General features: G+C 40.5%; 1 protein-coding gene across 4 annotated transcripts in view; it reads left to right on the top strand.

The window, feature by feature from the left end:
- PTPRT (protein tyrosine phosphatase receptor type T) overlaps positions 1–24,003 on the top strand; it is a 1,034,103-nt gene that overhangs the window by 864,312 nt on the left and 145,788 nt on the right. For all 4 annotated transcript variants that reach the window (XM_075901353.2, XM_075901347.2, XM_075901351.2 and 1 more), the window contains one exon: positions 16,109–16,138. In XM_075901353.2, the coding sequence (XP_075757468.2) occupies positions 16,109–16,138 (30 nt within the window). The remainder of the gene's footprint in view (positions 1–16,108; positions 16,139–24,003) is intronic.

The raw sequence follows: 24,003 nt of genomic DNA, 5'->3' as shown, positions 1-24,003 counted from the left end.
CATTTGGGGTCAGTGGTGTGTTTTCTTAGGTTGGGAGAAGGTAAAGCATATTTGTAGTGAGAAGGAAGAGAACTAGAAAAAGAGAAAAATTAAGAAGGGTAAGAGTGGAGACAAGAATGGGTGTCAGATCAGAGGGTGTAGGGCAAGTGGACAGTTTAGAAGAGGAAAGCAGATAAGAAACTTTCTAGTTTGAGATTTTTGTCCAGGGGACTAAGATGGTTATGTGACTCACATGACACTAGTGAATCTGGTTAAGTTGTCTATCTGAAGAAGGCAACTGTGGGTAGAGCATGGACCTAAAAAAAAGGAGTGCTGGGTTCTAGGCCAGATTCTGAAAGTCACTGCCTAGACTCGGGCAAGTCATTTTGCCTGTCTGAAGAAAAAGGACAGTACCTCAACAAAGGTATGGAGGGTTTATTTTGTAAAGCACTTTCAGATCCTCAGATGAACGATGCTATATGTGTGCAAAATAGTGTTTAAACAATTGAGCTGTTCTGCACATTTCTTAAACTTGCCATTGTGTTACAATTATCCATTTTATGCCTTTGGTGAGAGAGGAGATATGATTTTTGCAGATGCACGTGGCATTCATATGTGGTTTTTAAATGACTGGTGGTGAAATGGGGCAGCGATTGAAGCAGAACGTTAATTTATTTTATGCTTTATGTGAGAGGGTGAGGATTCTGGAGTGGTTTACTCTAGGGTGATTATTACCCTGCTGAGCATGGCATGATTTGCCTGTTTAGAGACAGTCATTTCCTTTAGAAAATGCTGGACAGAGCATTAAAATCTTGCAGTGGGGAGAAGTGATTTCTGAGAGCTTGGTTTTGTTCATGGGTGGATGAAACTGTCTGAAATTATTGCTGCTATGGATAGCAGCAAAATTTTCAAACAGATTATCTTTGTGTGAACTGTTGAGTCTCAAACTTTGAACGAGAGCATAGCTTGTAGATGGCTTTTCCATTATCATTTTAAGAGCCCCTAGGCTGTGTCTACACTGGCATGAATTTCTGGAAATGCTTAAAACAGAATAATTTTCGTTATAAGTATTTCCGGAAAAAGAGCGTCTACATTGGCAGGCTGCTTTTCCGGAAAAGCCCTTTTTCCGGAAAAGCATCTGTGGCCAATGTAGATGCACTTTTCCGGAAAAGAGCCCCGATCGTCATTTTCGCGATCGGGGCTTTTTTCCGGAAAAGACTACTGGGCTGTCTACACTGGCCCTTTTCCAGAACAGTGTTCCGGAATAAGGACTTATGCCCGAGTGGGAACAGTGTAGCTTTTCCGGAATAGCGGCTGATTTTGTACAGTAGAGCGTCGTTGCTTTTCCGGAAATTCAAGGGCCAGTGTAGACAGCTCGCAGCTTATTCCAGAAAAGCGGCTGATTTTCCGGAATAAGTGGCCCAGTGTAGACACAGTCCTAGTGTGTAATGTGCAGCTATGATTCAGAAAACAGATAGGACTTGGATACGTTTCATAATAAGCAGATATTTTGTGTCTTGAGATGTTTTTAATAGTTATGTTTCTGACACTAGCTGTACTTTTTAACCTGACTGTAATCCTAGATGCCTGATCCCACACAGCAGTAGTTATACAACTATTGTTTATACATGTCGGTAGCCTCATTGACTTTGGCGGATCTACTAGTATGAGTAAGAACTACTCATATAACTTGAGAGGTTGCAGAGTATGGCAGTTTTTCCCTACACTTTATTAAACTTTCCTTTATCTTATTTACCATTGCTTGAAGCGCACTGTGCTAAAATGTCAAAGGAAGAAGTGTGAGGTCTGCCCACAGAAAAGCTTGTTCATTCAGTGCACCCATTTACACATGCAAATAAAATAATACTTGTGTATGCAATTTGTCAGTTAAGTACATCACTTAAAAACCCATTAGAGAGACAAGGTGGGGCGGGGGGGGGCGGAAGGGTTAATACCTTTTATTGGACAATTTCTGTTGGTGAGAGGCAAGCTTTCAAGCTGCATAGAGCTCTCCTCTTAAGGTCTGGGAAAGATAAACACAAGGTGGGACAGATTGCTTAGCAGAAGTACTTAGCACATATTAAAAGGGATCATTTAAGGTAGCTTGGCCTAATAACACCTCTATAGTCATAGCAAAAAAACGAGGGGTTAGTCTTAAGAAGCCATAAATGCAGTCCATTCTTTTTATTGTATAGTGGCACGGCCGTCCGTAGGATTTATGGGGCCCTATGCAGGATTATAAAAAGGTGCCCCACTCTCTGCAGTGAATCAAATGGGCACAGCCCCTGGACAAAACCTTAGTGACCAGGAGGAAACTCAAGGACTACTCTATAGATTTATGGGGTTGTTCATGTGGTATGTATATAAAAATCACTGGCTTATTGTTCTTTTTCACATCCTTGTACTTTAGGTGGAAAGAGCAGGCAATGTTCAGATCCATACCTGGACCATAACTAGAGCCCCTATGCAGATCCAGTTTAGATTGGTAGATGCAGACATCTGTGGACATAAAGCAGAGATCTGTTGATTTGCAAGGCCCTTCTGAGATCTGATTTGATGATATTTCAGCTATTATGAATGGTGAAATTCTTGCAAGATGAGATTTACATCATTTTATGCTGAACTCTTACAAGAACAGTGATCACCTTTAAATTAGATGCAGAACCAAAACCCCACCCTCAATATAGGAGCAGACTGGAGATTAAAATGTGAACCTTGTTAATATTTAAAAGGAGTGGAAATTGTAGTTTCAGGTTGTCTCTATTTAATAGAGCTTGGAAATGAAAATTCTTTCTATACTCGATTTTTCCCCTTTTGGCTGCATATGAGTGAAATCATGTTCTGTTTTTCTCTGTGCACATGTTGTGTGCCAGGCAGAATGAGCACAATTCTCTGAGAACAATTTGCTAATTTAAGGGTTACTTTCCCCCTTTAAAGGCAAATGTATGTACAAAAATGTTTTGCAAGCTTGCTTTACCTAGCTTAGCTAGTGTACTTTATTTAATATTCCTTCAAACACACCTGTTGTATCAAATCTGGATTTCTTTTGAATGGACATAATCATGTCAAACACAGGATGAGAGAGGGAGTTGATATGGACAAATGTCCAATAGACATGTCATTGAACCTACCAAACACATTTTATCTGGAAACTAAAGCAAGTTAGGGTTAGGGTTAGGGTTCTTGTTACACGAAACACCATCATGGGCCACCATAGATTGATTTGAACTTCTTGAGATGTGTGGTTTTAAAACAACAAAAACATCGACTACTGCCATCCTCCCCCTTCCCAACTGCCTGCATGAATCATTTCATAATAGATTTGTTTTCTTTTACATACAAAAACACAAGCAACTTAACCTCTTTGAAATTAAACCTACTTAAAGGAATCATCTCTCAGCCTGCAGAGGCACTTGTACAAGATACTCTCGTCTTTCTAGATAATGATGCAGAAAATAAGTTATGTAATTAGACATACTTGAAGCACTGCCTTCACATGGAGCTGGAAGATTCCACAGTGACATCTGCTCACGGCCCAATGCATTATATTTAATCAGTAATACACACAATAAATTTGGTTATTTCTGAATGAAGCATTTTGTTAACCAGTGTAGAGAGTAAAGGATGGAAAGAGAGTGAGAATCCTACCTAGAGCAGGGGGTTGGATTTGATGACCTTCTGAGGTATCTTCCAGCTCTATGGTTCTATGATTCTATGAATGGCACCCTACCAAAAGAAGGACACGCGAGTGAGATTAGGAAAGGCTGACTTGTCAAAAATTATTTCTAGTTCTTACAAACACTTCTGAATTAGGATGCTTCTCTGATTCTCATCTGCATAGACTTGGACAAAGAACTTGGCCTTCAATTTGGTTTGGACACATTCAAATGTGTGAAGCTACCAAACTTGTCTGCATGACTCAGTACCATATACCCATATTTGAAGATGAATAACCATACCAAACCAATTAGAGGGGTTTTTCCTACAGGGAGAAAAATGAATGGTGGGTTTACATGTGTCAGTTTAACCATGCCATCATCCAGGACCAGCTAACATGTTTTTAAATGAAGAGATGGTTTTTGCCTGCCCTAGATACTAGGGGCTTGCCTACACAAATATTTAGTTGGAGTGTGAATATATCCCCACAGTTATCTGTTGCATATGTGATGCACACACGGTTCACTGTCCCATTTAGTGAAACAAAAGACAGGACTATGCAGCACTTTAATAAACCATCTTGTTAGTCTTTAAAGTGCTGCACAGTCCTGTCTTTTGTTTCAGCAAGATCAGACTAACATGGCTACATCTCTATTACTGTCCCATTTAGTGACACTTAAACCACATACAGAGAGAGAGCATGAGGTTTCTCTATAGCTGCCTCTCAGCTGTGGCTGGCTTTTAGTCCATGTGGTAGAGACTCATGCACTAATCTCCAGAGGTCCCAGATTTGGTTCCACCTGTTGGTTTTACATATGCTCACTGTCTGTATGGTTCCTGCAGATATACATAAATAGTTAATTAATGTGCTTTTATCTCATCCTCTTTGAAAGTAGTAGAACTTTGTGTTTTCTACGAAAAACATACTCATTTAAACCCACTGATTTTTCCCAGTGTTGACAAACATCTAGGCTATGTCTACACTGGCCACTTATTCTGGAAAATCAGCCGCTTTTCCGGAATAAGCTGCGAGCTGTCTACACTGGCCCTTGAATTTCCAGAAAAACAACGATGCTCTACTGTACAAAATCAGCCGCTATTCCGGAAAAACTATTCTGCTCCCGCTCGGGCATAAGTCCTTATTCTGGAACACTGTTCCGGAAAAGGGCCAGTGTAGACAGCCCAGTAGTCTTTTCCGGAAAAAAGCCCCAATCGCGAAAATGACGATTGGCGCTCTTTTCCGGAAAAGCGCGTCTACATTGGCCACAGACGCTTTTCCGGAAAAAGGGCTTTTCCGGAAAAGCAGCCTGCCAATGTAGACACTCCTTTTCCGGAAAAACTGAAAACGGAATAGTATTCCGTTTTAAGCATTTCCGGAAATTCATGCCAGTGTAGACACAGCCCTAGGCTGTGTCTAGACTGGCAAGTTTTTCGGCAAAATCATACGATTTTGCAGAAAAACTTGCCAGCTGTCTACACTGGCCGCTTGAATTTCCGCAAGAACGCTGACGATCTCATGTAAGATCGTTAGTGTTCTTGCAGAAATACTGTGCTGCTCCTGTTCGGGCAAAAGCCCTGTTGCGCAAATCATAAGCGCAAGAGAGCCAGAGTAAACAGCACAGTACTGTTTTCCGCAAAAAAGCAACGATTGCGAAAATGGCGATCGGGGCTTTTTTGCGGAAAACCACATCTAGATTGGCCACAGATGCTTTTCCGCAAAAAGTGCTTTTGCGGAAAAGCATCCTGCCAATCTAGACGTGCTTTTCCGAAAATGCTTTTAACGGAAAACTTTTCTGTTAAAAGCATTTTCGGAAATCATGCCAGTGTAGACGTAGCCCTAGTGAATGGGGATCACTAGAAAATAGTTTCTTCATTTTTTATATTAATTGAATGTTGCCTAACACTAAAAATATAATAAAATAATATAGTTGGTTACTAAATGCTTCTTGAATGCAAAAATACATTGGCTGTATGAACCCCTTGGCTACGTCTACACTGGCCCCTTTTCCGGAAGGGGCATGTTAATTTCAGCTATCGTAGTAGGGAAATCCGCGGGGGATTTAAATATCCCCCGCGGCATTTAAATAAAAATGTCCGCCGCTTTTTTCCGGCTTTTAGAAAAGCCGGAAAAGAGCGTCTACACTGGCCCCGATCCTCCGGAAAAAGCGCCCTTTTCCGGAGGCTCTTATTCCTACTTCAAAGGGCGCTTTTTCCGGAGGATCGGGGCCAGTGTAGACGCTCTTTTCCGGCTTTTCTAAAAGCCGGAAAAAAGCGGCGGACATTTTTATTTAAATGCCGCGGGGGATATTTAAATCCCCCGCGGATTTCCCTACTACGATAGCTGAAATTAACATGCCCCTTCCGGAAAAGGGGCCAGTGTAGACGAGCCCCTTAAGTTTAGATCCTGGTCAATTCTTATTTTACTTTAATAGTTTAACGGCTCCAAAATTGTGATACAGGTTTCCCTAGAGGGTCAAGAATTTTATGCTCTTTAGTGTTGCATGTTGAGAGGATGGAGCCTCTAGTGGAAGGGAAGCTATACAGTTCTGATGAGTGTGGACAGAGGGTCCAGCAAGGAACCTGTGGGATTTCCTGGAGGCCCCTTATTTTGAAATAACTCCAGGTGCCCTGTCTATACATGCCCTATTCCAAAATATCTATTTCAGAATAAGCGTTATTCCTCGTGCGATGAGGTTTACAGAAATCAGAATAAGCTGCCCGTTATTTTGAAATAATGTACTTGCTGTGTAAACACTCCCAAAGTTATTTCGGATCAACGTCCATTATTCCATTATGCTTTTGTGGGTGCTTGGTGTTGCAGAGCAACTGAGAAAAGAACAGCTTAAAACAGAAAAGCATGATTTCTCTGGGTGCAGCTTAGATACAGTGAAGGGGGAGGGGGCACATGGACATAGCACAGAGACATTTAACCAAACAATAAAACAAAGAGAATAACCTGGTTGTGACTAAATATACATTTTTCCTATCTACTCATGATCCATGCTTCAATGTCCAGACAATTTGCATGCCCAGTGTTCTTTGTAGGCATGGTAGTTCTGCCTGGTTACATTCATCTTGTTTCCCCAGCTCCTGGTAAACTCCGACAAAAAAATCCCAGCAGGCAGGTATATCTTTTCAATTCAGATTTCAACATCCTCCCCCATTGGCTCTCCTGGCCCCCTACCAACACCCACTACCTACCTGAGTTTAACCCTTTAGTCACTGAATGCTAGCCAGCACTCCTCCTATCCTTCGCAAATGGCCACTCATTATTGGCAGGGGTGTGTGGACTATGGATGTAAAAGGGTAACTGGTTAACCTGCAGGACCACTACAGGACTTCATAATTAAAATTCAGAAAAATGGGGGCAGGAACAGAAGGTGAGACCAAGAACTGAAGCTGCTACTGGGAGGGAAACTGGACATTGATGTGGGGGAAATTTGGAGTGACTGGCCAAGAACACTGGGACAAGGAACCAGGGAGGAGAAGTACCATTCATTTTATGAATATGTATCATCCTTCTCTCTAATATTACTTCTATAAAGATGGCAGATATACAGGAGTGGCCTGAGGCCGGCTGCGGCAGCTGGCGCCCCAGGCAGAAGGCGCGATTGGCGCCCCCGCCTGCACAGCCGTCAATGGCTGTAACATAATCATGGGGCGCCCCAGCACCCTGTGATGTCATCATCGGGCGCCTGGGCCAGCAGCGCCTTAGGCAACTGCCTAGTTTGCCTAGGCTCACGGGCCACCCTTGCAGATATATATGGCTTTATCTAGTCCCAAAGAAACAAGAACAATAGGATGCGCTCAGTTTCAGCTGACTGACTTTCACTATCAAATGGTTAGGCCAACATAACTAGTGGTCTGACCCTGACTCCTTCCACTTCCATCTCTGGAATTAGATGTTTTGCAGTAAGAAGTATGGATTTAGTATTGCAAAAAGCACTAAAAGCTGGTTCAAGTTAGTCACCATGTTTCAATGACCGGAATTAAGTAGTTAACACATCGGCTGTACTAGATATTTTAAAGGAAATCTTTACTGCATTAGATTGGGCTTTACAGAGAGTTATTCTAGTGATATACTCAGTAGGTAAGGAGACAGAGCAAATAACACATGGAGGATCCCCTGCATGTGAACAAAAATGAAAGGCAGGCACCTCTTTGGATTCCGGTGCTTTTTTGTAGTCTGAGAAACTTTAAGATATTCTCCACCTTTCCTAGACTGTGACTTTAGAGAGATTCTCTGTGATATCTTTTTTTAAAAAGAGTGTTGGGGAGTCTTAGTACTGTGCCAGCCCCAAGCATGCAATAATCATGAATCAGGCCTTCAAAAATCATTATGTGGGCTTAAAACTAATGGGTCTTTTTAAAAAAATCTGTCTTTGGATTTATGTGCCATTAGGGTTCATGTTTCCAAGGTTTTCTCTGCAACCCTGCGGGCTGGAAAACTTTTTTTTTTAAATGAAAGGTAAAAGTCTCATGAAATTGCACTTCAGAAGCTGGGACTTCAAGAAAAATACAAAATATGCTAACAATGAAAATCACTAGAATTGGCAACACTGTCAGAGAATCTTGATACTTGAAGTTCACATTTTTGAATATGCCTTCTGGTTTTTGATGATGTGAATTCTCACTTCTTAAAACCCTCTTCATAAGAAATAAGACCAGCCACACTGGGTCAGACTAATAGTCCATCTTGCCCAGGATCCTGTTTCTAGCATTGGCTTGGACTAGCTTTTCAAGAGCAGTTTACAGAGTAGGACAAGTATTGAATGATCCATCCCTTTCTTCTCTTCCCAGCTTCTGGCAGTCAGAAACTTGGGGTTGCCCTAAGTAGTGGTTGCATCCCTGACTGTCTTGGCTATTGGCCACTGATAAACCTATCTTCCATGAACTTATTTAGTTCTGTTTTTAACCCATTTATACTTTTGGCCATCACAACATCTCATGGCAATGAATTCCAGAGATCAGTTGTGTATTATGTGAAAAAGTATTTCCTCTTGTTAGTATTAAACCTGCTGCCTATTATTTTCATTGGATGATCCCTGGATTTTGTAATGTGGTAAAGAGTAAATAAGCCATCTCTATTTGCTTTTTTCACATTATACATGATTTAATACATTTCCATTATATCCACCTTAATCATGTCTTTTCTAAGTGGAACAACCCTAATCTTTTACATTTTGTTGTTGTTGTTTCACATGCTTGATCATCTTTGTTGCCCTTCTCTGACCTTTTTCCAGTTCACTACTGCTTATAGAGATGGGGCATCCAGAACTGGATACAGTATTTAAACTGTGGGCACACTGTGGATTTATGTAGTGGCAATATGATATAATAGTACACGGTATTCTTGTAGCATTTACTGCTTAACACAGATCTCTGAAAACTTCAGAACTATCCACAGTAACTCAAATAACTCTTACCTGAACAGTAACAACTAATTTAGGTCCCTTCACTATATATGTGTAGATGAGATTCCGCCCCCCCCCCCCGCCCTCGGAGTGCATTTCTTTGCACTTACCAATGTTGAATTTCTTGTGACATTTTGTGGCCAAAACATTCAATTTCGTGAGATGCCCTATAACTCTTTGGACTGAATTATCTTGAATAATTTTGTATCACCTGCAAATTTTTCTACTCACTATTCACTCCCTTTTCCAGATCATTAATGAATACTTAACAGCACAAGTTCCATTACAAGTCCTTGAGAGACCCTGCTGTTTCTCTCTTTGCATTGTGACTGCTTAAGTCCTATCTTTGTTTTCTCTTTTAACCAGTTCCAAGATATCTTTCCCTGTGATCCCATTACTGCTTAGTTTTCTCAAGAACCCCTGCTAAGGGATCTTCTCACAGGCTTTTCGTAAATCCAAGTTCACTGTGTCAATTGGATTCACCCTCAAAGAATTCTAGTAGCTTGGTGAAGCGTGACTTCCCTCTAGAGAAGCCAGGCTGACTTTTTCCCGAATAAATCATGCTTGTGTCTGATAATTCATTTGCCTTTGATATGAAGTTAAAATGAGCTCTGAATCTTATGAAACTCAGTGAAAATGGCTACATTTCACTTGACTTATGGGCAAAATCATGTGGATCCCAGAATTTCATGTGATTTCATTATGACGCCATAAATGAGGCCGGATGTGCTTAGCTATGCATTCCAGAGTCTCTCAAAAGGTTTGGAAACCTTTGGGATTCTGGTCTGCATTTCAAGTTTGTAATAAGACCCATTGAGGCAAAATGTGTAATTTCAGTGTAATCATTTTGCACGTCTGTAATCAGTTTTGCTTCCCTTGAGGAAATCGCTTTGTAGACAGCAAATTGTACATGAGTAAGAAAATGAAGCAGGTCATATCTGCAACAAGAAAAGGAATACCAAATGCATGTGTGATGATTTGCCCAGTCTCTGAGCACCAGGTATTGTGACTGCCTACACAAAATGTGTAATTGTATATAGAAAATATGACTAATTAACCGTGTATATGCCCAACTACTAGATTTCCATGTGAAGTCATGGTAATTGTATGTGCAGATTGAACATTCAATCGTCTTTAATATCACAACTCTACATATGGAAGGTATGTCCCAATATTTATAAGATTCAGAGGGGTAGCTGAGTTAGTCTAACAGGAAAAACTTACAAAACAACAAATAGTCTGGTAGCATCTTAAAGACTAACAAAACATGTAGATGGTATCATGAGCTTTCGTGGGCAACCCACTTCAGAAGACTGGAATATTATAGACTCATAGACTTTAAGGTCAGAAGGGACCATTATGATCATCTAGTCTGACCCCCTGCACAATGCAGACCACAGAATCTCACCCACCCACTCCTAGAATAATCCTCTCACCTATATCTCAGATATTGAAGCCTTCAAATAGTTTGAAGACCCCAAGATGCAGAGAATCCTCCAGCTGTGATCTGTGCCCCATGCTACAGAGGAAGGCGAAAAACTTCCAGGGCCTCTGCCAATCTACCCTGGAGGAAAATTCCTTCCCGTCCCCAAATATGGCGATCAGCTAAACCCTGAGCATGTGGGCAAGACTCACCAGCCAGACACCCAGAAAGTTCTCTAGTAACTCCTATCATCCCTCCATTGAGCTATTTACCACTGATAATGGTCAATTAGTTACCAAGATCATGTTATCTCATCAAACCATCCCCTTCATAATCCCATCTAGTTTAATCTTGAAGCCAGATAGATCTTTTGCCCCCACTAATTCCCTTGGAAGGCCGTTCCAGAACCTCATTCCTTTAATGGTTAGAAACCTTCGTCTAATCTCAAGTCTAAACTTCCTACTAGCCAGCTTATATCCATTTGTTCTTGTGTCCACATTTGTATTAAACTTAAATAATTCCTCTCCATCCCTGGTATTTATCCCTCTAATATATTTAAAGAGAGCAATCATGTCTCCCCTCAGCCTTCTTTTGGTTAAGGTAAACAAGCCAAGCTCCTTGAGTCTCCTTTCATAAGACAGGTTTTCCATTCCTCAAATCATCCTAGTGGCCCTTCTTTGTACCTGTTCCAGTTTGAATTCATCCTTCTTAAACATGGGAGACCAGATCTGCACACAGTATTCCAAATGGCATCTCACCAATAGCTTGTATAATGGAAGTCCAGATCCAAGAATAAATAAGGGAAGGGAAGAAGGAGGGAAAAAAAGAGAGAGAAAAGGAGGGGGGAAAAGAGAGAGAGAGACAGTGAGTAGATGGTTCAAGTAGTTACAAGAGGGTGATAAGAACAATTAGCACTTCCATTGGTTGGTTAAGTCATTAGGATGTGGAAGGTAGTGTGTGAGCCAGCCGCTGTCCCTGTTCATATCATTTGCATAAGAATTAAACTTCAAGAAGTTAAGTTCCAGTCCTTCCCTGTGTATTTGGCTTGTGGAATTGGCCTGAAACAAAAAGGTGACTTGGAGATCCGTTAATGAGTGTCCAGGCAGATTAAAGTGTTTTCCAACAGGTTCTTGTATATTGCCTTTTCAGATATATAATTAGTGTCCTTTAATTCTTTCCTGCAGAGACGGTCTAGTTTGGCCAGTATACATGGCAGTGGGACATTGTTGGCATTTGATGACATAGATCACATTAGTGAATGTACAGTTAAATGAGCCTGGATGATTATGATGGAGGTGTATTGTGTGGTAACTGTAAAGAATTTGTTTGAGGTTAGGGGGTTGTCTGTAGGTGAGGCCTGGCTTTTCCCCAAGGTCTCTGAAAATGAGGGGTCATTTTCCAGGATAGGTGGTAGATTGCTGATTATGCATTGGAGGGGTTTAAGTTGTAGACTGTAGGTAATGACAAGTGTAATTCTGTTGTTTTTTCTTTGGGGCCTGTCTTGAAGTAATTTATGTCTGGGTACTTTTTTGGCTCTGTCAATCTGTTTTTTCATTTCTCCAGGTGGGTATTTCATTTTTAGGAATGCTCTATACAGATCATTTAGGCGTTTGTCTGTGGGATTGGAGCAAATCCAGTTGTATCTTAGGGCTTAGCTGTGTACAATCGATTAAGAAATGTGTCTGGGATGGAAGTTAGAGGCATGTGTAGTGGTCGGTAGGTTTCTGGTATAAGATGGTGGAAAATTGTCCATCATTTAATTGTACTGTAGTATCAAGGAAGTGAATCTGTTGTGTGGAGTGATCCAGGCTGAGGAAGATGGTGGGGTGGAAGTTGTTGAAATCGCTCTGGAATTCTTCATGCGTCTATTTCCCATGGCTCCATATGATAAAGATGTCATCAATATAGCGTAAATAGAGTAAGGATGCTGGGGTCAAGAGCTGAGGAAAGGTCAGCCATAAAGATGTTGACATATTGTGGTGCCATGCAGGTGCCCGTGGCCGTGCCACTGACTTCAAGATACAAATTGTCTCCGAATCAGAAGTAGTTGTGGGTGAGGACAAAGTCACAGAGCTCTGTAACCAGGTGTGCAGAGGTGTTATCGGGGATCATGTTCCTGATAGCCTGTAATCCGTCTTCATGTGGAATGTTGGTGTAAAGGGCTTCTATGCCCATGATATCCAGGATGGTGTTTTCAGGAAGATTACTGATGGTTTGTAGTTTCCTCAGGAAGTTGGTGGTGTCTCGAAGATAGGTAGGAGTGCTGGTAGTATAGGGTCTGAAGAGAGAGTCAATATCGACAGATAATCCTGCTGTAAGTGTCCCAATGGTTGAGATGATGGGTCGTCCGGGATTTCCAGGTTTGTATATCTTGAATAGCAGATAGAAAACTCCTTGTCGGGGAATAGGGGGGTGTTAGTGTACATTTGTTCCTGAGCAGCATCCAGGAACTTCATGAGCAGTTGTTTCAGGATTTTTTGGTATTCTTTAGTGGAATCACAAGAGAGAAGCTTGTAGAACCTGGTGTTGGTGAGTTGTCTGATTGCCTCCTGTTCATAACCTGTTCTGTTCATGATAACTACAGCACCCTTTTTGTCAGCCTCTTTGATTATGATGCTAGAATTGTTTTTGAGCCTGTGGATAGCATTGCATTCTGCATAACTGAAGTTATATGTTACTTGATGTTGTTTGCTGACAATGTCAGCTTGAGCACGTTTGCGGAAGCAGTCGATGTAGAAGTCAAAACTTTCATTATGACTGTTAGTAGGGGTCCACATAAAAGCCTTCCTCTTGTGGGATTGGAAGTGGGGGGGGGTCATTTTGTTGTACATCGGAGTGTTGGAAATATTCCTTTAGGTGGAGGTGGTGAAAATAGGCTTCCAGATCTCCACAGAACTGAACCATGTTTGTAGGGGTAGTGGGGCAGAAGAAGAGTCCTCAATATAAGACAGATTCCTCTGCTGGGCTAAGAGAGTGGTTGAGTAAGTTGACAATGTTGCTAGGTGAGTTGAAAGTATCGGGAATGAGAGATCCTGAGGCATGTAGGAGTTTGTATAGTTTATTGTCCTTTTTCTTTTGAAGGAAGATGAAGTAATCCTTATAGGTGGTTTGTTGAATTTTAGGAAAGTCTGGAAAAGATGAAGTGTGTGTGGAAGCTTGGTTTTTTATGATAGTTTCTAATGTTGAGAGCTCTTCCTTGATTTTCTTCTGTTTGATGTATAGAATGCTGATAAGATGGTTCCTCAGTTTCTTTGCGAGAGTGTGGCATAAGTTCTGGCTCTAGTCTGTGGGATATGTAGATTGAGGTGGGTTTTTCACTCTCAGTCCCTTAGGTGTGTTGTTCATCTATGTGCACTTGGAAAGGAAAATGATGTCTGTTTGGATCTGTGCGAGTTTCTTTGTGTTGATGGATTTGCACTCCGTAGGGATGAATGCAGTGTCTTGTATGTTCAAAAGCTTCAGAGGGGTAGCTGAGTTAGTCTAACAGGAAAAACTTAAAAAACAACAAATAGTCTAGTAGCATCTTAAAGACTAACAAAACATGAAGATGCTATCACGAGCTTTCGTGGGCACAACCCACTTCTTCAGATGACTGGAGTATTAGAAGTCCAGATCCAATAATAAATAAGGGGAGGAGGAGGGAGGAGGAAAAAAGGAGGGTGAAAAAAAGAAAGAGAGAGAGAGAGAAAAGAGAGTGGGTAGATGGTTCAAGTAGTTACAAGAGACTGATAAGAACAATTATCACCTTATCTTATACAAATGGTATGAACAGGGACAACAGCTGGCTCGCACACTACCTCCCATGTCCTAATGGCTTAACCAACCAACCAAACAATGGAGGTGTTAATTGTTCCTATCAGCCTCTTATAGCTACTTGAACCATTTCAACCATTTGAACCCTTCTCCCCTATTTATTTTAGTTCTGGACATCCAACACTCTGGTCATCTGAAGAAACAGACTGTGCCCACGAAAGCTCATGATACCATCTACAGGTTTTGTTATCATTTAAAGTGTTACCAGACTATTTGTTGTTTTTTACATTTACTCACTGTCTCTCTCTCTCTTTCCCTCCCACTCCTTTTTCTCCCCTCCCCTCCCCCTAGTTATTTATTCTTGGATATGGACTCCTAATACTCTAGTCATCTGAAAAGTTGGTTGCGCCCACAAAAGCTCATGATACCATCTACATGTTTTGTTAGTTGTTAAGGTGCTACTAGACTATTTGTTGTTTTTTAAGTTTTTCCAATATTTATAGTGGACAAAACAACAAAGGTCAAGTTGTAGTAAGTTGCAGTTTGTGTTTTTTCCTCACTCTTTTCTGCCAAGACTCAGCCTGTCATGATGATCAGCATTCCATTTATGTGAAGGATCTCATATATGTATAACATTTGTTAGGCTCTACGGTGCCCACAGACTACAATTTTATATTACCATATGTTTCAGTACTTTTTGCCATTATCTTGTGGTGTACCCTATAATAAGAAGCTCTTTGCTTCTCTATTGTTCTACAGTGGGGAAAACTCCATGGCTGTGTCTAGACTGGCAAGTTTTTCTGCAAAATCATTTGATTTTGCGGAAAAACTTGCCAGCTGTCTACACTGGCCAGCTGTCTACACTGTCTACACTGGCCGCTTGAATTTCTGGAAAAGCACTGACGATCTAATGTAAAATCATCAGTGCTTTTCCAGAAATACTATGCTGCTCCCATTCGGGCAAAAGTCTTTTTCCGAAAGACTTATGCGCGCTAGGGCCAGTGTAGACAGCATAGTACTGTTTTCCGAAAAAAAGCCCCGATCGCGAAAATGGCGATCGGGGCTTTTTTGCAGAAAACCGCATCTAGATTGGCCATGGACACTTTTCCACAAAAAGTGCTTTTGCGGAAAAGCATCCTGCCAATCTAGACGTGCTTTTCCGAAAATGCTTTTAACGGAAAACTTTTCGGTTAAAAGCATTTTCGGAAATTCATGCCAGTCTAGACGTAGCCCATGTGTTATGCTACACATGTTTGACATATTTGTGACACAGTGTATCAAAATGTGCTGAATTTGTAATAGGAAATGCTTAACAAGCATCGACAGTTAATTAGTGACAGCACATTAATGAGTTAGGACCAACCCACCATCCTTTTTGTGATACCCGAATCAATGCACAATAAACTTGATTATTCAGTGCTTTGTCTATTCAGATAGGTAGGTATTCAAAGTATGCACAATATTTACTCATCATTCCATTCTGTTTCATATAATAATATTTAGCTTTTATATAATTCTTTTCATCCAAAGATCTCAACGTATTTTATTGAATTAAGTATATATCTTCATTCACATTTTTCAGTTGGGGAAACTAAGTCCCAGAAAGGTAAATTCAGTTGTCCAAGGGAACACAGCTAGTCAGCAGCAGAACTGGGAACAAAACCCAAATCTCCTGCATCTAAATCCAGCATGCTTTCCAGAGCACCATGCTGGTTCTCAGGAAAATCTTGGGGAAAGAAGCAAGTAAATCATTATGAGTGATGGCACTGAAAAACTGTGTACATTTCAAATAAAGATTTCATATAAGTCTAATTATGGCTTTTTTTTCTTCTCCCTCCCCCCTTTGGACATTTTCTTCATCTGACTGCCCACCAATGTTTAGAAGAAATGCTTATTCCTACTCCTATTACTTGTAAGTACCTAGCTGGAGATTATTTTTCTTCAGCATGTTCATTATAGTTGTATGGGGGAGGGACAGGTGTTATATATGGTTTTTTCCTTTATCATTTGCTTAAAGGACCTACATTTTTATTTCTTCAGTTTCATTCTATTTTTTTCATTGTTTCATGAATTGTACCCACACGTGTCCTCAGAACAAGTCAGTGTATGCAGAAATGTCAGTTTGAAATTGCAACTCTCCTAGTTGTAAATGAACAGTAATTGCATAGATTTCAGAGCATAGATTTCTGCATGTAACTCATAGATTTTACATGTACACAGGTGTAACTGAGAATAGAATTTGATCCAAAGCATTGGAAATTATAGTCATAAATTAAAGTGGACTAGGGGTTGCTTTACATTATAACTTCCAGCTAGTTTTAATCCTTACTACTGCCGTTCCTCTTGACCAGTTAAATTACTCATTTAGCTTACCTTTGGAAGGTGAGGAAAGTAAAAGTTGCACTGTTTTGCTGCTTTCACCTATTTATACACAATTTATGATCAACAGACACCACTGCCTGTGGATTTGCCCATGGTTTTCTATGAAAGTTGTACCCTTTTTCTCGAGACTATATATGACAGAAATTTGCCTATTTCATAAACTGAATTGTATGTGTTTAAAAATCTGTGGACCTTTTTTTGGGCCCTACTCTGACCCTTTTCATGGCTGGTCCATCATGTTGGCTTAAACAGCCAATTGACATTTACTCCACCAAAGGCACAGTATGGGTACGACGAGATCACAATCCTTATGCCACCCTTTGAAAAGGGAACATATTTACAGTCAGAAACAGAGAAAGTGACAAGCACAGCTTGTGGACCACAGGGTAGCTGGCACAATTTAGAGCAACCTCCAGGTTGCCCTAGCTTGCAGCAGGGGCAGAACCAGGCATCAGAAAGATGCAAAAGTGTCTTAGTTCCTGCCCCCTACCTTCAGATTTTCAGTTCTGGCAAACAGAGATTATATTTGAGGACTAAACCCCATGTAATAATGTATGGTTGGCAATGTGGTATGCAGGAGGTGGGAAGAGAACTGAGGCTTCCCTTATCTGCAGCTCAAATCTGACAAAAGTAGGAATAGTTTGATGCATCATATACTATTGAGTCAGCATAGACTGCTGTGTATAAGCTCCCTTTTAGAGGCTTCAACTTATGATTAAAAAAGTGAAATGACCAAAACATTGTCTGACTGTTGTTAATCACCATGATTATTTGAATAATGTACAGGCGACACTTTATAGAAAAAGGGAAAAGGCAGGTCTTTTTATGCCTCAAGGCTCATAAAGTTAAGTAATACATGGCTTCAAATTTCAAGTTAAAGCCCCATGAAAGGAAGAGTTTTGCCTGGGTACAGATTAGAGTCATAAAAGAAAAACAATTTGCTTAATACTAAGCCCAGCTACACACAAATCACACTACATGTTTGGTTACATTTAATATGAATTTCATATTTGGATCCCAAACTGACCAAGTTTCATCTGTTTCAGGGTTTTGTTGCCAATGTTCTGCACAGCTGTAATGGAGTTATGTGGGTTCCAAATAATTGCTTTGTTATGTGAATTTGAAAAAAGGGTAGCCCCATGATAAGGATAATCCTTGAATTCATTTCACTCTCCATACTCTAGTAAACCAGAGTTAAAACTTGGAACCTTCTTTCTTCCTGTATGTTGCAGAATATCTTGGTGCCCCAAACATGCAAATCTCTCTTGCAATTCCATAGCTCATTTTTAAAGCGAATACAATTGTTTTGATGCATTTTAATTTTTCTTTTTGGCAAATTATCCAATAACATGAAAGCAAGTGTTTGGGGGAATTAGGTATGGATTCCAGGTGGACAAAGACTGCCAGAAAGAATTGCATTTATTTGACTATTTTGCCTCTTGGACTGCTTACAAAGATAATAGTTTATTTTCAAGTTTAGAAAAAACAGCACTAATTTTATTTTTTAATGAAACTGGCTCCTTGTCAAGACCTTATATGCCAAGTTTTAACCCTGAAGCAAATTTGAATTGTATGAGTTATCACTCCTGAAAAATAGGTTTTCAAATAGATCTACTGACAGATTGTTAAGAACAACTGCATTGACTGTGCTTCTGTGCCAGACATTATTTGTGGCTTCCATTTCTCAAATTCACCTCTGTGCTTCTTGAAGTAATTCTTTTCTTTTTCTTTCAAATCATTTGCAGCCTTTCCTCAGCTGCCGAAGTTTCTTTTTGTGATGGGTCCGAATCTATAATCTACCTCATGTTAGGTAGAACTTCCTCACCAGTGTAGCCTCACTGAAGTCACTAAAACCATCCTTCTGAACAACTGATACTGTGAACTTTTGCAGAATTGGGCCATAAGTGTTAAAATAGCTATTGAAGCTACTTCTTCATAGCTACTTCTGGCCTCATATTCTAACAGATCTTATTACAGTCAACAGCTAAGGAATCTGATTCTGCAAGATGGCCAAATGCCCTCAATTCCCCCTGAAGCCAGTGATAGTTGAAGGTACTTTGCAAGAGGAGCTCTGTATGTCATAAAATAGGGTACTAATGAGCTGGGTGGGAAGAGTAACAATAAGAAGAAGTGGCACATTTATGAGGTTTCCTCTTTATGCATCTGAATAGTTTTACTCCTTATTTGTTGAGTGCTGTCTCTGTGCTCAATTGGGCACTTTGTGGTAAATTGAGATTTTTGTATGGCAACATTTCATAGAAATATCAGACAGAACAAGTGGAGTGGGTTACTACATTGTTCTAACAGGGCAGTCACATGTACTAGTTGTTAAACCAAAGCCTCAAATCTGAAGACCTGGATCTGTTCCACACTCTGCTCCTCTGTAGGTATGTCTACACTACCCCGCTAGTTCGAACTAGCGGGGTAATGTAGGCATACCGCATTTGCAAATGAAGCTCGGGATTTGAATTTCCTGGGCTTCATTTGCATAAGCGGGGAGCTGCCATTTTTAAAACCCCACTGGTTCGAACCCCGTGCAGCGCGCCTACACGGGGCTCGAACTAGGTAGTTCGAACTAGGTAGTTCCACGAGGTGTACCGGTAGTTCGGAATAGGAAGCCTAGTTCGAACTACGTAGTTCGAGCCCCGTGTAGCCGCGCTGCACGGGGTTCGAACCAGCGGGGTTTTAAAAATGGCGGCTCGCCGCTTATGCAAATGAAGCCCGGGAAATTCAAATCCCGGGCTTCATTTGCAAGTGCGGTATGCCTACATTACCCTCCTAGTTCGAACTAGGAGGGTAGTGTAGACATACCCTGGGTGATCTTGGAAGACTGACTTAATGTCAGTGTTTCTTTCTGTCAAATAATTAGTAATTATTGCCAATGCTTTCAGACCATTAGACATATTGTGCCCCAGCAATGGAATGTATTATTTGTGTGTTCTTAACTCTTCGTTAGGGGAAGCAAAGATTGAGAGTTGGGAACACTTGTTTTCTGGATGATTGAACCCTGGAGTTGCTACCCATATGATGCATGCAATATTTCAAAGGAATTTCTCTGGATTTATATCAGTATACATTATAATATTTTGTCTAAAGGTTCTTATAGTATTCCTAGCTCTGTCAGATTTCATATGTAATATTTTTTTCTGGTCTTGTTAAATACAGAGTGTACTATTGTGCTGTTTGTTCTTGAATATATACCATAATATATCTCAGAGGTGCCACGTGGCTTAGTTAACATTTAAGTAGAAGCTCTGTATTTTTTATGTTATTACTTTCTATAATTTAAGCTAAATAGTCTTAATATTGCATTAAAGTAGATTTTGCGTCTACTATCAGGTGCCTGTTTGACTCGTTTATTCATCATACAGTAGTTTTCATTGCATGAATCTTTTTAAAGGTTTTATTTATAGCCAAACTAGTGAATAAAAGTGTTTATTTGATTGTGTCTTCTTTCCAGTGACTGTGTTATCTTGGTACCTAGATAATAGCTGCAGGTTGAAATGTGGTCAGACTTTATATTTCTTGTGATAGATAGATAGATGTGTGTGATACTATTACCCAGATGGTGTACTTTCTTGTTTTCTCCAGGAAAAAGAAATTTGCATTTTCTGCTGATCCACAGAAAGTGCTGAGCACTTTCTGCTGGGGGCTGAGCACCTTGAACTCCCATTGTAACTGTTTTAATGTAGGGAAATAGTTGTTGCAATTGAGTGAGAATCCTTTTTTATGTAGTGATGCCATTGAAGTTATTAGGCTAAATTTTTACGAACAATTTTAAAATAATAGTGCTTACATATTGAATTTATTTCCAACTTCTGTGTGACGTGAAAAGAAGTAAAGCTGCAATTGTGTTTTTATACATATGTGTCTATAACATCACACACACCCATACATACCTCCAGGGATGCAGGGATGTGAGCTAAAGTTTTCAAGTGGAGCATATTAGATGATAAATGAACACCATATTTTTTTATCTTTCTCTTTGTAAATACTATTAGGGAGGCCAGTGACTAATGAAATTATTAGGAAATTTGGCCAAGAATCTGATGCAGCATTCGCAAATGACTGGTGAATATGTTCTTTAAAAAGAGCTAAACTCTGAGATTCTTCTGACATATGGCTTGTAATATAACAAATCGGTCTTGGCACCGCTGAGAGGGTCAGTTCAGGGCAAACTGCTCAAAACCAGGACTACTTACAGCCCAAGGCTGGGATCCTCCCTATAAGGCACCACCGAGTCACACAGAACATTTCAGCTGCCAGTCTGGCCAGCAGGAAGCCTCACAAGCAAAATCCCTTACACACCCCAGAGTTTCCTGTGCCCCAAACAGACATACACCTTATACAGGTAAGAGGCTATAAACCCACTCTCACCAACTCTGAACAGGTTCTTCCAGTCCCAAAGAACCAGGTATAATTTATACCCAGGTCAATGTATACCTTGTATCTTGCCCAAAAGATCACTCTGGCCCAATCCTTTAGAATCTAAAATCTAAAGGTTTATTAATAAAAGAAAGGAAAGGATGAGAGTGAGATTAAGGAGAATACATCACATACATCAATCAACAAGTTCTTGATGCAGGCTCTTAGCAGAAATGTAACAAACTGCCAACTTAAAAGTCTCTGGAGTACATCCTATGTTAGGATGGGTCAGCAAATCCTTCCCAGCCCTCTGTCCCTAGCAAGGATGCTTCTGTAATCAGGAGCAGGATTGAAGACAAGATGGAGATGTCCTCATGGTACTTTTATATTTCTGGTGCCTCCCAAACTGGAGCTGGTCACCTGATCAAGTGACCTGTCTCTGTCTTTCATGCAAGTAGCCATGATGTACTGGTGGTTCCAGACGCATTCCTCAGGGCTTTATTGGCAACCTTGAGAGCCTTTGTGTATGCAGCATTGCTAATTAGCATCACCAGTCATTGGATAACCATTCCTCACAATAGATGGTGGAGGCTCATTGCTCTCTCCCAGACTGGGAACATTCAAATACTAGTACAGAGCCTATATTCATAACTTTACATACAAAAATCATATTGTAGTAGCACCTAAAGCCAATGCTGGAGTTGAGATTTCCTGTGCCAGGCACTGCACTTTATGGACCAATAATGGGCAACCTAAGCTAGTGAGTGGACCTCACAGTGTCCCTCCTTCATCTCAGCAGGCTACAAGTGTGTTGTAACCAAGATGGTTTCCCAGGATAAGGTATCAAGTATCAGAGGGGTAGCGGTGTTAGTCTGAATCTGCAAAAGCGGCGAGGAGTCCTGTGGCACCTTATAGACTAATTGAAGTGTAGGAGCATAAGCTTTCGTGGGCAAAGACCCACTTTCGTGGGCAAAGACCCAGACATGCATCTGACAAAGTGGGTCTTTGCCCACGAAAGCTTATGCTCCTACACTTCAGTTAGTCTATAAGGTGCCACAGGACTCCTCGCCGCTTTTGCAGGATAAGGTAGTAGTTTTGCTGATTGAACTTGTGAACCTAGAATTTGTGGGGTGTGCCAATTGATCCATAGCAGCACTTTGATGGAATGCAGAGGAAGCACACAGCTCCTTTGACTGTGTGTAATTAGCACGCATCTCACTTTGTGTGCCTTTGCTTTACATGCATGTCACTTTAGTAATACCAGAAGGAAAAAAAACATGGACAGAAACCAGCAAAATATGACAGCCCTGTGGGTGAGCAACAATTAACAAAATGTCTTGTAGATCGCACATAGAACCCTGATGGGATTCAAGTAGCTCACCACTGATATGGGCACTATACAAATACACAATAATGACAGCTCCTATTCTGGAGAACTTATAAGCAAGTGGCAATTTGGCCTGAGGAAAGACTTAAGTGAGTTTTGAATAATGTGGGTTTCTCAAAAGCATGTAACTGGAGAATACTGCATATACAAGAAGAGCTTTTGTATATGAGTGTCATGGCTCAATTCCCCATCCTGGCACTTCGAGTGTCGATATGGGGGCCAGCTAGCAGAAAAAACTCTGTAAAAACCTGTCTCTGTAACTCCCAGAGACAAACTTGTCCAGTCTCAAGTTCCCTTGAGACCCAAAAAGAAAGATGATTGGATGCTGCTACCACTTGGAATCCCCTCCCTGAGGCAAAGCTCTCCCCCCTACACCAACCTCAGTTTTGCTTAGAGTTAGGAAAACAAACAGAGATAATTTGCAGAGAACAATGGGGCTCTGCTCCTCCCGGGTAATTTAGGCAGGTAGATTTAAGGACACAAAAATCAACCAATATCAACCAGTTAACCAAAACAAAAAGAAACCCCTTTTATTATTAAAACAAGACTACTGTTGCAAGCATAGAAAATGATTGAGTGTTAAAAGCCATGGAGTGAAACAGACTGAGAGAGACTGACTCCCTGAGCTGTAATCCTTAGTTACAAAAGAAAAAAAAACAATTAACCAGCTGGGACATGATTTCCAAAACCCCTAACAAGGAATACAATAAAAATCTGATGGACTATCTAAACTTTTCCCTAAGTTTAGATAGGGAACTTTTGTGGCTGGTCTGTACTAGCTGACTCTGGAAGAGCTTCCTCTTTAATAGGGGGAGGGCATAACCCCCTCACAAAGATCTGCAAAATTGGAATTTAGTCCCACCAACACTTATTACTGGGCATGGTGCTTTATTTCAGCGGGGTGCCTCATGCTACTTACACATTTCAGTGAATTCAAGAAGTTCTGGGAAGTTCCATCTCTCCTGCTACCTGGGGAAAAACTGCTCTGACCCAAAACAAAGAAAGAAAAAAAACCCTCTATCAGTTTTAAATTCCTTATTTGCATTTCATTTGCTCAGTGCCCAAAGCCCCCTCCCTCAGGTGCATCTCCAGAGTTGCTTAACCCTTTCCTCACTCTCAAAGTAATTTAGATTCTCCTAGACAATAATCTAGGGCAAATATTATCTCTGTTCTGTGTTTGCAAAACAATTTATACAATATACTTCTAGACTTGGTCTCTGGGCCAATCCATAATATTATATATTGTAAATATGAATAATTTTATAATTAAATTTGTGTAAATACTGCAATACGTTGTGTCCTGTTTATTGTGTAGTGTGCATACAAATACCTAAGTTAATTCATATCATGTGACCTTTTGAAGAGTTTTCTGATATTGGTATTTTAAAATTTTTAATTATCCAATTTTTGCACTGAGGAAGGCAATTTATGTTTTAAAAGGTCTTTTTTTTTTTTTTTTTTTGGTGGTGGGGAGAAGGTTGAGTAATCCTAAAACTTGGATTTGTGTGCATAGACTGAGTAGTTAGACGTTGAGCGTAGAACCTTTAAACTAGACATCAGTATACATGTGCTAGTGCCATTTTTATGTGAAGTTTCCACCTTTGAGGTGCATAGATCACCACCATGCAAAATTGCCACAAGAA

This window comes from Pelodiscus sinensis, chromosome 17 (genome assembly GCF_052426305.1).
Source record: "Pelodiscus sinensis isolate ZL-2025 chromosome 17, ASM5242630v1, whole genome shotgun sequence".
In the NCBI taxonomy this organism is placed as follows: Eukaryota; Metazoa; Chordata; order Testudines; family Trionychidae; genus Pelodiscus; species Pelodiscus sinensis.
Note: the sequence above shows the minus strand (reverse complement) of the source record. Positions and strands in the feature narration are given on the sequence as shown.